General features: G+C 42.4%; 3 protein-coding genes across 5 annotated transcripts in view; 1 reads left to right on the top strand and 2 right to left on the bottom strand.

Moving 5' to 3' along the window:
- Nucleotides 1-4,884, bottom strand: part of Axn (protein axin) — a 28,950-nt gene extending 24,066 nt beyond the window's left edge. Inside the window, exon 1 of one of the 2 annotated variants that reach the window (XM_076792407.1) lies at nucleotides 4,107-4,884. The gene's annotated coding sequence lies outside the window, so the exon portion shown is untranslated. The remainder of the gene's footprint in view (nucleotides 1-4,106) is intronic. The other variant, XM_076792404.1, reaches the window with a different exon arrangement.
- Nucleotides 4,885-5,615: 731 nt separating this feature from the next.
- On the top strand, nucleotides 5,616-14,885 carry Hs3st-b (Heparan sulfate 3-O sulfotransferase-B). Of its 2 annotated transcripts, none has more exons than XM_076791844.1 (4): nucleotides 5,616-6,400; nucleotides 7,729-8,333; nucleotides 8,674-9,164; nucleotides 9,582-14,885. In XM_076791844.1, exons 2-4 carry the CDS (start codon nucleotides 7,831-7,833, stop codon nucleotides 9,704-9,706), a joined length of 1,119 nt encoding a protein of 372 aa, XP_076647959.1. In that variant the 5' UTR covers nucleotides 5,616-6,400; nucleotides 7,729-7,830; the 3' UTR covers nucleotides 9,707-14,885. The 2 variants fall into 2 exon arrangements, with proteins under 2 accessions (XP_076647959.1, XP_076647958.1); XM_076791843.1 differs by having other exon boundaries at nucleotides 7,716-8,333.
- Nucleotides 13,912-15,944, bottom strand: part of LOC143356284 (UNC93-like protein) — a 51,450-nt gene continuing 49,417 nt past the window's right edge. Inside the window, exon 6 of the mRNA XM_076791840.1 lies at nucleotides 13,912-15,690. Coding sequence (XP_076647955.1) covers nucleotides 15,371-15,690 — 320 coding nt within the window. The 3' untranslated portion in view covers nucleotides 13,912-15,370. The remainder of the gene's footprint in view (nucleotides 15,691-15,944) is intronic.

Here is a 15,944-nt window from a genome sequence, read left to right as displayed (position 1 = left end):
GCATAAATCAATACATTATCACGAGTCTGTTGTACGATAATTTCAAGACTACATTATGATAAGTATTGTTAAGAATTGTCTACATGCTCGTTGTTAGTAATTACACGTTAACTAACTACCTGCTTGTCGTTAATAATTCCACGTAAACTAACGGCACGCATCAAAGGTGCACAATACACACGCGGTTATAGTCGATTAAACAATCTTTTGCTGAACATGCACAGGCGGAGTTCTCCGGTGACCTTGAAATTTCATAACACACGATTTCAAAGGAACCTTTGACCGCGTTACAAACCGCCGCGAACGAATAAAAGAGCGAACTACTCGAATCATTTATAATACATCAAAGGAATCGGAAACTATATGTGTCGCAGATTATAGGGAGCCAACCCCCGGGGCGCAGAAGGGTAACGCTATAAAAGAACATCACTATTCGTTCGAATCGATTGTTCTTTGATGTCTGCGAGCGTGGCGACACTTGTCAGAAATTATGATCGGCGGATTTAAAGAGTTATTTCAGGTCATAGGGTTAAGTGAACCACCTTGTATAAAAGGGAGCAGCGTATGTGAGGCCAACCCTCTGTTGTCGCGGCGCACACGTTTGTGGGAATCCCCTAGCGCGGGGCCGAAGATCGGAAGAGTGGGCGGCACCACCATTTGTGATCGTGTCGTTTGATACCACGTGCTCGATGTGGTTAAAGCACAGGGGGTGACTCCACCGTTCGTCTCTCATTTTGATATCAAAGAGTCCTCTTTCTCTCACAAGAATCTCTAAATCGATGTTCTTTGACTTTATAAAGCTCTCTCGCCCGCCAATGTCCCTTCGGCTACCGTCGTCCTCTGTGTTACCCTTAACTCGTATTTTTGCGTGCCCTGCACCGGCGAAAGTGACTCGCAAAAGCCGCCGCTTTATTGCCGATAATTGCGGAACAGGAAGGGCTGCTGCTCGAGCAACCTCATTAGACACAATTAACCATCTGTTTTTATCCCTAAGCGGACTTCTTCCGGATCAATTATAGTAAATTAGGGTTTTTTATGTGTCTCATCGACACAAATATTGTCAATGATGTTAATGTCGGGCACATGTTTTTTTTTTAACTCTTGGGAGCCGATAGAAATACTAAAAATTGATAGAACTCAGAATTCGTTGCAGATTGAACACAACCCTGCAACGGTACCTTGAGGTCCCTCGTGATATCAGAAAAATTGTTGAAAGAGGAAATGCACTTCTGTTTCTTAAAATTGGCGCAATTTTTATTTTGCACAAAGATCCGCAGCCTAGTAAATTAAACAGCCTACGTGGTCGTTTGTGTGTTTAAAACAAGAATAACATTTCAGAAACAATCGATATTGGAGTACGAGATGCCGAAGATCGTATTTGTTAGCGATGTTTAATACAATGGAGCTCTACAACGGTCATTGAGGGTTAACAGCTGCTCGAACAGCAAACAGAAGGGTGTTCGTCAATCAACTCGATGATACCCAACAACGCATGAAATGATTCCGAACGATTTTTCTACTCCATATAACATTCAAGATACTAGTGGCGGGGCGGCTTCTGTCCTTTGAGGGTTGGTTTCACCCCTAAAAGCCATTTTTGCTGTCGGAGCCCTCGACGAGGCAGCAAACTTAAAAAAAAAAGTAAAAAGAGACGGGGGGTGGGGGACGAAGCGAAAGAGTGGGAGTCAGGAACGTTTCGAGTAACCGATGTTCCATTGTGCAGGGAAGACCAAAGGCAAAGATGACAATATTAAGAAAGCTTGAAGAAACCTTCGCCGTAAAGGTTTATTGGCGTGAAGGAGTGTGGAGCGTGTCTACATCAAAGCGACCGCTTCTGAACTCTATTCCCTTTCTACTTGAACCCTCGCCGTCATCTCGTCACCACCTCCACTTCTATCAACTACCACCGGGCGTCCATTCGCTCTGCCAAGATTGTGCACGCAACCAGACACTCACCCCCGAATGTGTGGCTCCCACCAACGTTCGCCACCTATGAGCAGCTCTCCCTGCACCACGCCGGTGGTTATTAACATCCATTACCATCTCAAACGAGACGCATTGCGACGTACGATCGAAACGCAGCTTTGAATCAACCCGGGGCTCTGTGATATTATTTTTTCGCCTAGTCCCCCCCCTCCCCGCCTATCTAGCGGCTTGGCATTAATTAGCAAAACTGCTCACGCACTCGAAACTCTCGAATATTTTAAACTAACGTCCCCCCTCCACTGGTCGAACCGGTCCCGGAGTTTTTGATCATTACACGATGGGATAACAGGTAGCTCCAGTTTTTCGAGAATATTTAACTGTATTTGTTTATTCAATGAGTTTGGGCGTCCTCCTCCTCCTCCTCCTCCTCTTGGTATGTATATCAAAAGCTGTGTTCGTTCGAGTTAATTACCTCGCGGAGATGACGTCGGATGAAATAATTCTGTCGTTATTTATAGGTAATATAATTGTATTCGAAGTGTCCTGTTACCATGCCTATTTACGTGGAGTAGTAATTATTATTATAGTTGGGGAGTTAGCGAAGGGCATGTCTTCCTCCCTCTCTCTCTCTCGCTCGGCAATTATTTTAATTGCATTTGATTCGCCGACGAGGTTAGGTCATCCCCGATGATAATAATAATACTAATATGAAGAAAAGCTTAGCCGCCCCCGTTGGATCACGTTTGTCCGTGCATACACAGCTACGGCATTTGCATAAACAGCGTTCTCCTCTGCTCCTAAGGGTCCAATGAGTAATGCTGTCTTAATTATTCGTAAGCATTTATCGTGAATCGTCAATTACGGGTGGGCAAAGCATGATAACCGGGAGGGAGGGATTCCACGTCGTCTCGACGCGCGGCTGTGTATTGGGGTCCGCTGAATAATTTATAAAACCGCTAATTGATATTCGATTGACGGGGGGGGGGGTAGGGGGTGGTGGGAAGAGCGTAGACCTAGAGCAGCACAGCGGCAACATGTATACATATTGTTTTGATAAAGATAGAGAGCACATGTAGGCGACTGGGCAGGAAGGGTATGACGACGGCGGGATAAAAATGGAGGAAAGAACACGGAGACGTGGAACCGGAACGATCGAGATGGCTCGACAGGAGCAGAAAGAGGAGCAGGGAAAAGGAGAAACGAACAAAAAAGGAAAACACGCGAGCACACACGCGCGAAAAAAAAATATGCCGAGGAGAAAGAGAGCAGGCACCAGGCCACGGAGAAACGGAAACTGCGACTGGCAGAAAAGCTGGGCCGGGGAACGACTCGAGAAGAAAACGCACCGCTGCGTTCGGCGGCGGGCACGTCAAGAAAGAGAGCACACAATTCGTGAATACACGTTTCCCCGAGACGCGCAAAGCTCTCGTGGCTGAAAGCAGAGAGGGAAGGAGAGAGCGAGCAGAGCAGAGAGAGAGAGAGAGAGAGAGAGAGAGACCGGGTAGGAAAGATGGACGGAGGGATAGAGACGGATAGAAAGAAAAAGGTGGAGGAGAGCAGAGAGAGAGAGAGAGAGAGAGAGAGAGAGAGAGAGACACGGGAAAGACGGAGACGGAGAGCAAACGAAAGGAAGGAAATAAAAATCTCGGGAAGGAAAAAGGGGATAAATAAGAGCAACCGCGTGCGCGAGGGAGAAAAAGAATTAGAGAGAGAGAGAGAAAGGTGTAAACATTGATAGAGTATTTCGGAGCGAGTGTTGCTCGTTTAGGTTGGCTGTTAGGAGATCGACGTCCGTTACGTTGCCGAGTGTATCCTCGGTGTGTGCAAGAGAAACATAGTTCGACGGTGGATGTTTTGGAGTCCGGTAGCCGCGCGGTTCTTCGACAGGAAGGAGCGATAGTCTGGAAAGGAAAAGGTACAGAAAGTGGGCTGAGGACGAGAAAGAGAATAAGGAGGGAAGTCGAAATAAAAGGCGGTGTAGAGAAGGAACGACTGAGAGAGAGAGGGGGGGGGGTAGGGTCGAGAAAGAGAGGGAGACAGAACCAGAGCTGGAAGAGATTGAGTGAAAAAGAGAGAGAGAGAGAAAGGGAGACAGGGTCCGGGAAACGAAAAGGATGGACGGATTTTAAGAAAGGAATCGGCGCGGTCCGAAAAATAGAAAAGACACGGGTAGAACTTACTCGGTATGTCCGACGGAGCCTGTATTTGCTAATGCCGTGGTGACGACGCGTTTGTCCGGCGAGACCGACGTTCCATGCTCGAAAATGTCAACTCTTGATCGAGAAATGGTACGGGCCGAAACGCAGACACATCGTTGTAGCTCTCTTTCTCGTCCTTACTTTCTCGCTCTCTCCTGGCGACGACGATGATTCGGCGTGAACTCTCGACACTTGGACACAACGCACACACGCACCACACTCGCGGCGAATAATAGACACCGTGCGAATCCCGCTGGGCAATGAAGCCGGCTCGACACGCGGAAGGCATGCAAAGTGTTTCCCGGCCGCATCGAGTGAACGGGAATAATGATTACGGGGTCGGATAGATCACGGGGAATCGGACACGGCGGAACTAGGCATTTCGCGGCTCGTCTCTCAGGCACATCTTGGTCGCCATCGAGATCTAACACGAGTGCGCGCGCGGGACGCGCACTCTCGCGGCCCCTGCACAAACTCGCTCCTTCAAAGGCCGGCCAATCAACGGGCCGCATGGCCTATGCCCTTGCCGCGAGCAGTCCTGTATCTAGTTGACGCGCCGTCATTCATTCATCCAGTGGAATTTTCTTTTCGAACTGGTTTCACCGAACAATCGATCCCGACGGCACGGCGCACGGTTCTTCGACTCGGTATCGATTCACGAGCTACACCTTCGTCGGATATTCTTGATTGCCCGCGTTTTCTTTTACACGACATTACTAATTAATGTTACTACCGAGAAGTGCGCGTCCACAGACGCACGCACACTGAAGCGAGCCTGTATGAACGCGACCGGCCGCTGCCAGTCACGTATCTAATTGATTTAGCACCTTTGTGGCCGGAGAACTTTTCCGGAAAATATTCTTTCCGATGCGGAACATTGCGATGAATTTCATTTTTCTAGGTTTTATGGAAATACTGTGTAGAACTATATATACTGTAATTCGTGTTCACATTGCAGATATATTTAGTAATCATTATGTATACATTCGTTACATCCAATTTTTGAAATATTCTATCAAATTAATTATCGTATAGCAACAAGAGCGATTCAGTTACGAATTTTAAAATGTACTATATAAATCACAATCGATCGATAACAGAATTTGTATCAGAGATTCGATACTTTCCCAAGGTATCATTTAAAAAAAAAATTAAAATATTGTACATGAGTTAAAATAAAAATAAAATGCTGCTTACAAATTTTTAAAATAAAATTCGAATGTCGTTGATCAATTTCTGAAATGAAAATTAACATAGTGACTACTACATTATTTTAACCATTATTCGTTTTATGCAACGTACAATAATCCGCTCCAGTGGTTGATGCTACAGTAAATAATATATTTTTAAAAAATGTGTACAATTCAATAAACTTCTAAAATTGCTCATAAACTTCTAAAATAAAAATGTATAACGTCAAATATATTATTTTAATTAGGGAATAATGTTTGTATGAATAAGGGGATGTGTATGAAAGGATACGGTATGAATGTCTGACATTAATTATTGTAAACCGAGTCCTTTTTCATGGTCGAGAGACTAATGAAAATTAACTGATTATTATTATTATATTATTTCAAGTTTCATTGTATCTAATGTAACGTGTACAATCAAATTTTGAAATACTTCTTCCAGGACATCTGAATTTGGTTACTTTGCGCGTTACTACTCTGGGGTAAAGGGTTGTACATAAATGAATTTTTTTGCGTTTTCAGATCCGGTAGCATTTGCGACCAAAAAACATTTTCGGTTTTCAGCCCGGCTCGGTTCCACGATATCATATGATCTAAACTGCTTTCTGCTAAGCTTCCTGTTTGACCCGCGCTAACGAATGGGCGCCACTGTCGTCAGCTGTCAGCCACTCGAGAACAGACAGCAATGTTGGAGAACAGCAGAAGGAGAGGGGAAACGTTTATAGCAGCGCGATGCAATTAATAAACGTTAGACGACGCTTAAAATCGTGCGAAACGGACAGGACCTGACGAGGATGAGGATCCATTTAACTCCTCGTTATTCGGCTCGGTAGCTATGAAATCGCATCAATACGACGACGACTCTCTTGCGTTATACACCATTTTCTCCCTTCTACTGGTTCCGCGTTATCGATTGTTACAAACGCGCCGTCGGATAATGCGTTAAATGTGCACTTCCTTTAAGCAATATCGCATATCCTCCACGGTGTTTTGCTTGGCCTTAAGAATCGAATCGTCGCGTACCTGGGATCATGCGCCCCGTGCAAAATTAATGTGTGTGCTTGTACTTCGTGCGGTATAAAGGTAAGCAGGCACAAACAAACACGCGACACCAGTTAATTTTGTAATTGTACCCGCTATAGTGTTTACTGTATGCAAATAAATGATCAGTTTCGCTCTTCTTGGTTTTTTATCCTATTTTATTTCACGCAAATGCATCCTCCTTAATTTCAAACTGTTTTTTTTTAATTTACGATTTATGGCGACGTTTTTAGTCACTGGCGACTTTATAGTTATGAATTAATATACAGGTAAGTACATTAGTTTGTTCTAGTATTAATTTTTGTATAGCTTCTTCGGGAACACATGTATAAATAATTATCAAATGCAGTAACATGCTGTATATTAGACAATAATGCTTTTTTTTTTATCTGTAGGTCTTGTTAATGTTAGCACTGCTAGAACAATTTTATTAATTACTGTTCTTGTTTGGAAATGGATTAGGAATTCAATATATAAATTCTGCAGCTTTAACAATTGATTATTAATTGCAGAATGTTTTCAATCTTTTTAAATATGCATATCAATTCAACTTGTGCACGCAACTTCTCATATAAGTAACTTCAGGATTACATATTTAAACCCAGACTGTCATGTTATCTCCAGTTGCAACATGTTGAATGGTTTAGGCAGCTATCCAAGACGAAATACTCTTCGGTTTTGGCAGCATACTATTGCCATAATGGGGTGTAAAATTACGCCATTGAAGCATTCAAGTTTTTATACTACAATTAACATAATAAAGCACAAATATACATTGTATCATCTACTATACTATTAGAATACTTTTCTAATCTATTTCATTAGAATAAAAAGATTCTGGTCGATATTATTCATTACAATTTACTTATGATTCTCGACACGTCAGCCCCTTAACGACTGCAACCGCATGACTCAGCTGTAGCGCCGGTAGTCTGAACACTATCACCTTGTACATTTCTCTATTAAATTGCAATGCATATATTTATAATACATATAATTTTACTATATAATATTACATAAATTATAAACTATTTTAAACTATAAAATATTATTACTATCCTGCGGATTTTATGCCTTTATTAATATTTAAAAACGCTGCCATATTGTTATCAACTTATTAAGATTATTAAGAGCAGAACAACTTTCTTTCTATATAAAAATGTTTGCTCCTAAGCAACTTTTCAACTCTCGCTATCGTGCTTATATATACAAAAATAAAATTAAAAAAACCATCGTTACTTATGCAGTATTAAAATACTCGACTTTTATGATTTTTAATTGGGCTCCAGTCAATATTAAAAATGAATATAATTTGACTCTTGCATGTACAAAGTGAAATAATTGTGATTGTTTATAGATATGATCCACAGAAAGGTACATGCCCGAACATATAAATATGGAAGCAGAAGACTGAAAGTTTGATAGAATGGAACCCAGGTTGCCCGTGAAATACGACGATTCTTAAGTTCAGGATGGAACTGAGAAAAGGGCCCTGGTCGAAAAAGTTCTTAGTTCCCGTCTGTTTTTTGGTAATTCTAATCTGGATCTTTCTAATCGACAATTCGTTACTTCTCGCTGGCCTGTCCGGTAAACCGACCTTACAAAAATCCAGAAATTCTATCTCTTCCACGCAAACACACAATGAAAATCTGGACCATCTCTATACCAAGGAATCCTCGCTGATAAACGATATCGGATCGAGACATTCGAAGCTATCGAAACTGCAAATGGTATCGCTTTGGACAGGCAACGGTAGCGTTCGAGGAAACACGACTTCGCCGCGAAAATATCAGATCTTGAGACAGCAAGGTTTAATGCCCAGCAAACAGCTGCCAACTGCTTTGATTATCGGTGTCAAGAAAGGCGGGACTAGAGCGTTGCTAGAGTTTCTACGATTGCATCCTGCTATTCGCGCTGCGGGATCCGAGGTGCACTTCTTTGACCATCATTATGTTAAAGGATTTCATTGGTACAGGTATGCATCGGCTCTCTGGACTCCACAGTTTTATGCTTTCTTTATTCAATATTTGAATCTCATATTCAAGATTTAGTCCATAACATATTCTCCATTCTGATTTATCACTATGGAGAAATATCTGAATTTTATTTGTGTATTTTAATTTAAAAACTTTGCATAAAGGCTAAACAATTCGCTCAGTCAATTCATACATGTATGGATACGATCCTATTCATCTTCAAACGAAACGTAACGTCAAAGCATTGTTAAATTATCAAGATAATTTTCAGTTTCATTAAAAACTAACTAATTTAAGGAGATACAAGTTAGAATGATCATCGAAGATTACATTTTGCAGACACCGAATGCCCCCAACCCTGTCCACCCAAATCACTATGGAGAAGACGCCATCTTATTTCGTGACCAGCGAAGTACCACGAAGAGTCCAACGCATGAATCCATCGATGAAATTAATTCTGGTTGTGAAGGACCCTGTTACCCGAGCGATATCCGATTATACCCAAGTAAAGAGTAAACGAGCCAACATGCCGAAGTTCGAGGATCTAGCGTTTCTGAATGGATCGAAGATCGTCGACACGTCGTGGGTGCCTTTGAAAATCGGCGTCTACGCGCGGCATCTGGAGAGATGGCTCCAGTGCTTTCCGCTCTCGCAATTTTTATTCGTATCTGGCGAACGATTGATCGTCGATCCTGTCGCCGAGATCACGAGAGTGCAGGATTTCTTAGGCTTAAAGAGAGTGATCTGCGAGAAGCATTTTTATTTTAACGCCACGAAGGGATTTCCCTGTTTGCTCAAGTCTGAGGAACGTCCTACTCCCCACTGCCTTGGTGAGTACATTAACATTATTCCAAATTTTTATCTTTCTGACTTCCTTTTTGGGGGGGAAATATTTTTAATAATTTAAATCTAACTCGTTCGTTGTTCGATTCAAAAGTTTTTCTTGTTGTTTTCTTCAACATCTTGTGTACTACCTCCGACAGAAAATATTCGATTGAAATCGTGAACACGATCGCTCACATAATTATTTGGGCGTCTATAGAGGACATAAACCAGTGTCGAATTTTCTCGTGTTGTACGTCCTATAATAATATATTTTAATATATTTTTATATGTGATTATCTACCCTTATATTTACTAAAAATATGTAAAAATTGAATTTGTTTGATCGAGTACTTTCTGCCAGGGGTGTAGCAGAGAATCAGGTTTGCTCTGTTCGCCATGTTTACTGTGATTGTGATTTCAAGGTAAGAACAAGGGTCGTAGCCACCCCTACATAGACCCAATAGCAATACAACGATTGAGAGATTTTTATCGTCCATTCAACCAACGATTCTATCAATTGACGGGAATGGATTTCGGTTGGTTGTGAGACACTAGCGATAAGTAAATACATATCGGAGATACATAGTTAGTAATTAACAGATAGTCAATGTCGCGGCTCGCAGCCGCGGAGAGACAAAGCCGACGAAGGTTTGTCGACCTCGCTCACGACCGTGCATTCTAACTGGATTATTAATCGACTAGCCGCGCCATACGCATCATGTGCACGGATGTCGCCAAATTTTCGGTACTCCACGAAACACAATGTAAGTCTGTTCATTAACGAACGAGATATACCGTGAACTATAATTTTTAGAAATGGCTTCCACCGCTGTAAAACATCCGTCTCACCGTCCGAAACTTGGTACATCCTATTGACCAATCAATACTAGAGATAAGCAAAGTGGAAATGTAAACGTCACCTAGAGAACTTAGAAACGTAGACAGAGAACAGTTAGGCACAATACCAAGAGTGAAATATGTTCGGCTTGGACAGTCAAGCTGTGACATCGTCAATAAACTATTAATCTATTACTGGTAGCACGAAGAGTTCATTATCGCGAGCTATGTCCGAATTTCGAATGTTATCGGTGAATTTTTCGTGGATACTCGACGCCAGCGTGCGAACGCGATTACGTAGCTTATGATAGATAAGTATCGTCGAGGGAAAAGGTACTGACGTTTTATCGCTAATTTCCATTTGTTCTTGCGTGACTTGGAACGTGCCTCTCGCGCACGTCAGAGACAAAGTCCTTGTTTCAATGTGTTGACAATATTCTAACGGATTCCTGTTACTTCTTCGTGATATTAATGCTAGACACGCGAATATTACTAATTGTACGAATCATTTTTGGTACACATATCATGCTATATTTTATACATATATACGATATTGTAAGGCGACTCTGAACGATCGTTTACTTTTTGTAGAAATAGCGTCGAGGTTTCATCTTCCAGTTGGATGACCGTAAAGCTTCTGATGCTATGTTTTAATGTGTTTGATCGTTACACGTTAGAAATGATGTTTTATATACAATGTTAGATTTTTCAATTGCTGATGCGTTTCTTTAGATATTAGCAATATTAATGCCGAAGATATTAAATCGAAGTATGCATCAATTAAACATATCTCTTTTCATATCATAACGTTTATCAACCAAGTACCTATACAATTTAGAAAGGCTTGTGTATATTAAAACAGAAGTTGAAAGCTTGAATTCTTTTCGATTTGAGAGTAGTTATTTTTTGTATGTGTAATATGCATATCTCAACGAGCATACTTCGATTAGCATACACAGTTATTGATAACGTCAATTAGACATTTTTAATCATTTATAAGACATTTATAATATATAAGAGGAATAATGATTGATTTCGATATATGCAGGTAGGCACAAGCTTGCATGGACTGCAAACTAAATAATCCATTTATATTTTGCAAAGGTGCACGCGCATTCGCACAATGTAACGCGAGAGTATGTACAAATGCGTTTCGTAGCATTAAGTATTATCAATTCCAAGTGAGTACTAGTCACCGATAGTTATTAATTATTAGAGTTTATTCCGAGGAGACCGTATGTTCTTCGGTTTTCAACGATCAGTGCTTAACACTATGTTTACGGGACCCGTCAAAATGGCGGATTCTAATATTTTTAATTTAAAATTATCAAGATTCTAAGGATTTGCACATGAGAAATTATTTAGCAAATTTATTTCTTTGGGTATATATTATTTCAAAAATATTGCTAAAAATGTGGGTAGCACGTTCTTGTTATTTTTATAAAGTAATGCAAAATAGTCACTATTAGTGCGTAACTAGTCCGTAAACCTAGTGTTAAACGATTAGAAATTTAAGCAACAATTGCAACAAACAGTTAAGTATACGTTAAGTTACTTTGCTCGAGTGGCCCAATTGAAAATTCTATAAATAAATAATGATTTATGGCATAGAGGACACAGTGCGTAATGTATATGTTTGTTATCTACTTGACATTTTATTAGTTTTCGATCGCGTTATTCATGATATACTAACCTCAATGTTTCGTAATAAAAATAATTTGTTTAGGAAATCTTTTCTGTCTACAAGAACTCGCAGAGTAACGAAACGAATGGTTCCATAACTACTGTTTCGTTTAATAAGCACTTAGCACGGCACTATAGACACACGTCGCTATTGTGTATCCTACTTGCAGGACAAAACCTAATTGACTGTAGCAGATCCTGTACAAAATACGTAGAACAGGAATTCAGAAATAAATTTATGTTTGTACGAAACGTCTCGGAATATCTTTCACCGCTCGAATCTACCGAATCATTGAATATCCTCGTCAAGAAGATCCGTCGTGGGTAACAAATAATGACTAACAAACGTTCTGTTATAAACTTTATAATGAACAACCGCCTCCGAAGGTCGGAAACAACGCGGCAATCGTTGAATGTCTTTACACAGCTGTAAAGAGTATTACAAGGTGCGTCTGAAAAGTTAGGTGAACGGTCCCATAGGTTAAATACCAACAAAATACAAAAGCAGCACTTTGTCTGTAACTCTTGTTTCCTTTATTTTCTGAGACCGTTCATCGAACTGTTCAAACACACATTGTATATGCTTAATACTTTTCCTCGGATATCCATTCTGGTTATTCCGTCAAGGGAACAAAGAAATTACGTGGTCACTGGTTCATTTTCTACGTCTATTCAACTATCAAAAAAAAAAAAAAAAAGAGAGAGAGAGAGTGAGGAGAGAGAACGTTAACAATATAAATCGAGCCATTTGATGGGAACTGCGAACTATCAGATTTCGTTCGGCCGAGGTTGATGATCGTCGAGGTCGTACAAAACACGATCGTTATGATGCTCTCGACAACTGCGAAGCTCCATCGAAACGGCTACGTATAACGTATATATATATATTTTTATACATATATATAAAAAATATATAGGTGCGGCACATACGTTTTATTCGGTTACTCTACTCTTACGGTTAAAGATCCTTGAGCAATCTTGTCGATTGGTGGACGGAATACAACGTATTGCTGAGAGAACGCCGTTTACGATACAAAATACGTCGGTGTATGTTCATCATACGTAATCGTCGGGGATTCGTAAATACTAAACGCGTAATACAATTCGATCGTGGTTCAACGAATACTGATTCGACGCTCGGTACAAGCTACCGTACACTTTACTATTTTTTTCGGGAGTCCTCTTACGTCTCCAACGACGAATTTAGACTTTTCGCTTTCGGATGTACATATACATCCCGGGGATCGCTCGTCCACAATGAAAAGTGTAGAGATTGCTTTCGTCTGCGTTTCGTGTTCCAAACTTATCGTTGAATTATCGACTACGAATCTTGCTTAACGTCTACCTCTAAGAAAAAAAAAAAGAAAAAAAAACAACACGATTCGCGATCTCTCGCGATTAAAGGCTGTTCCATCGACGATTTCGTTCGTGCGTCCGTGTCAGTGTGTATGCGTAAATGTGTGTGTTTAAAAGTACCAGCTAGCGAATGGTTATTTACTAGTGTCGTAACGTGCTTACATTGTCTCTAATCTAACGAAACTGCCGCCGCGGAGAATCAGTTTCCGTTCGATCCGCGAGCCGGTCGACGGAAACGCGTATTTGCACGAGCATGTCCGCGACCTAGCAACGTCATCATCGGTTCCGAGAGCATTCCGGTGGCGAGAAATGTAATGAGAAAAAAAAACAAAACAGTTTACTTCCGTTCGAATTGTACAGGTTATTTCGGCGGACGCACAGTCCTGCTACGATAGGGGGCCCAGCCTGCCTCGGTCCAATGGGGCAGAATGGGTGCACAGAGATCCGAATCGGAGAGGCGTGTACTGTCCGTCCACGAGAAGATGGCACACAAAAATGATAGGGGGGATCTGCTACTCAATCACGCTCAATGGGTTCGTTTGTTTTCTTCGTCGAGCGGTTCGGACTGTTACGAAATAACAATGGATTCCGGTGAGTTGGGACAAATATTGAATAACGGAAACGTAAACTAGAATAGAATACCATTGGGATGGTAAGTCATTTTATTGCGACAGCCGGTTAATTGGGACAAATCAGTTCAGCCCCAACGTGTCTTGATTAACCCACTGTGTGCTTGGTACTATAGGTACCTACAAAATTCTCTGTGCCTTTCTCCCGTGGACGAACGGTACAGGTAACTAAACGGTACGGCAATGCTCGGTTACACTTACACGAGTTAGCCCCCACTCTTCATTCAGAGTGGAGAATACAGAATGAGTAGCATGTAAAGGTGTCCTGCTCGTGATAATTTAACTGCTGGTTCTCGGATTCAAATTTAACCGAGCACTGCCGTGTACAATTTCTTGCTCTTCCAGTCCGTCCAGGACTGGAGGAGACTCGATTTAGCCAATTCGGCAGGCTCCGTGGCCGTTTCGTTTCGTCTCGTCTCGTTGTCGATCCGAGTCGACGGGAAGTCAGCAAAATCGGATCCTACGCAGATCGGATCGGCCATCGGTGTCTATGAACCATTGTCACGAAGAACATCCGTCTCGCCCAAGGACCATCCGATCCCTATCACAAATTGGGACACAATTCCGATAAGACTTAATGGCAAGTTGCTACGAAGCGCTTCCGCAGAGTGGCGATCGAGGTACCTACGTCTTAAGTGTATGTATATATATATATATATATATATATATATATATATATATATATAAACTAACAATTATTGTCTTTCGTGTTTCCTCGCGTCTTTCCTTTTCGTTTCCCGCGAACGTCCGTCCAGTATTTATTTCTATGTACACACGCCGCCGCGATCCTCTATTCTTTCGCTGTGAACAGGGGGGGGGGGGGGAGAGTCGAATTCGCTCGATGTCGCCGATAAAACTTGGATTATACCGTTGGTTGTTCGGTCAGTTGAGCCTTACGATTAAATAACGATCCAGGAGGGGGAGGGATTGCGTGTCTCGCGCGTGTCGGCGAGTTTATGGCATCGGGACGCGCTTCTAGCACCGTCGGGGCAAGCAATGCGTGTTTCGCAACTACGAACGGAGTCGTTTCGAATTCTGGCAAGCTCGGAAGGGACTCTGGGACTCTTCTTCGTTAGAATCCCGTTCCGCCAATTCCCTTCGTTCCTCGTCAATTTCCACCGAGTCTTTCTTTCGTCCTCCGCGCGAGGAGACAGCATCCAATAAATTAAACAAGAAAAAAAAGGGAGAAGAGTAGTACAACAAACAGAGAGTAAAGAGAAAGAGCGAGAGAGAGAGAGATAGAGGGAAATGGAGACTATCAAACATGGGATCGAGATTCGTAAAAAGTGAAGTTGACGGCGTTGAAGGGATCCGACAAGCTCCGCGAATCTGCGGACGATCGGTTCTCGCGATGGACGATCAGCGAATTTGTGTACGCGACCGTTTGTTTCAGTGACACGGAAACGCGGCGCGCGAAGTAACGGCTGGTTTGTTTTGCGCGCGAACAATTCGCACAAATGGCCCGTATCCGCGGCGCGCGTGCATCGCTGATCAAATTTCCGCTCTCTATTCTTCCCGGCGACGCGCCGCCCTTATGGTTCCCCGCGAACTATCGAGGCAACGCGTCACCCGCGCAATTTTCCCGGCGGATTCTTTCGCGCATCGGGATCGTCGGGCTCGTTCGCGGTGAACGACAAGGAAGATAGAAAGGGGAGAGTCGATCGGGTGTCCGAGCACTGATGAGATTCCAAAAGCGACGCCCGCGCTCAGAGGTGCGTGATTATGATATCGTCGTCGATATCGTCCTTCTCGTCGTCGGTCTCCTCCACCTGGTTCGCTTCGGCTTGCGCAGCCTTCGGGTCCTCCGCGATGGCCTTCAGCCTCTTCTGTTTACGCCTGTGCAACAGCTCCACCACTATGTAGCCCGTGGTGCCGATGATCAGCACCGTGAACATCACGTACAACTTCATACGGGCGCACAGGTGGGTGCTGTACGCGTACGCTATCACGAAACCCGCGCTCTCCCATAGCCTGTAGTTCGAGAACGCTGCTTCCTTGTTGCGCCTGAACAGGGTCCCGTACAAACCTGTAAACAGTGGGCAGAGATTCCGTTAATAGGATACTCTAGTCCTCCGTGAAAAGTACAATTTTTTAGTGTCTCCCTTTCAACCACTTGCATCCCCTTTTGAATCTTTTACGAAAAGTACAATCCCCCCCCCCCATCAACTCTTTCGTCTTTCACGAACTATACAGTCTTTCCATAGTAGTATCACCTTTTCTTATCTCCCACTTTCATACCCCCAACTTTGGTCTTTCGTGAAATGTATAGTTGGTGTCTGC

Source organism: Halictus rubicundus, chromosome 8 (genome assembly GCF_050948215.1).
Source record: "Halictus rubicundus isolate RS-2024b chromosome 8, iyHalRubi1_principal, whole genome shotgun sequence".
NCBI lineage: Eukaryota > Metazoa > Arthropoda > Insecta > Hymenoptera > Halictidae > Halictus > Halictus rubicundus.
This window is presented reverse-complemented; position numbering and strand designations above follow the sequence as displayed.

Coding starts and splice junctions, on each gene's coding strand:
- Hs3st-b (XM_076791844.1), top strand. CDS start 7,831: ATGGAACTGAGAAAAGGGCCCTGGTCGAAAAAGTTCTTAGTTCCCGTC. Junction 8,334..8,673: donor AAAGGATTTCATTGGTACAG/GTATGCATCGGC, acceptor TACATTTTGCAG/ACACCGAATGCCCCCAACCC. Junction 9,165..9,581: donor TCCTACTCCCCACTGCCTTG/GTGAGTACATTA, acceptor TGTGATTTCAAG/GTAAGAACAAGGGTCGTAGC.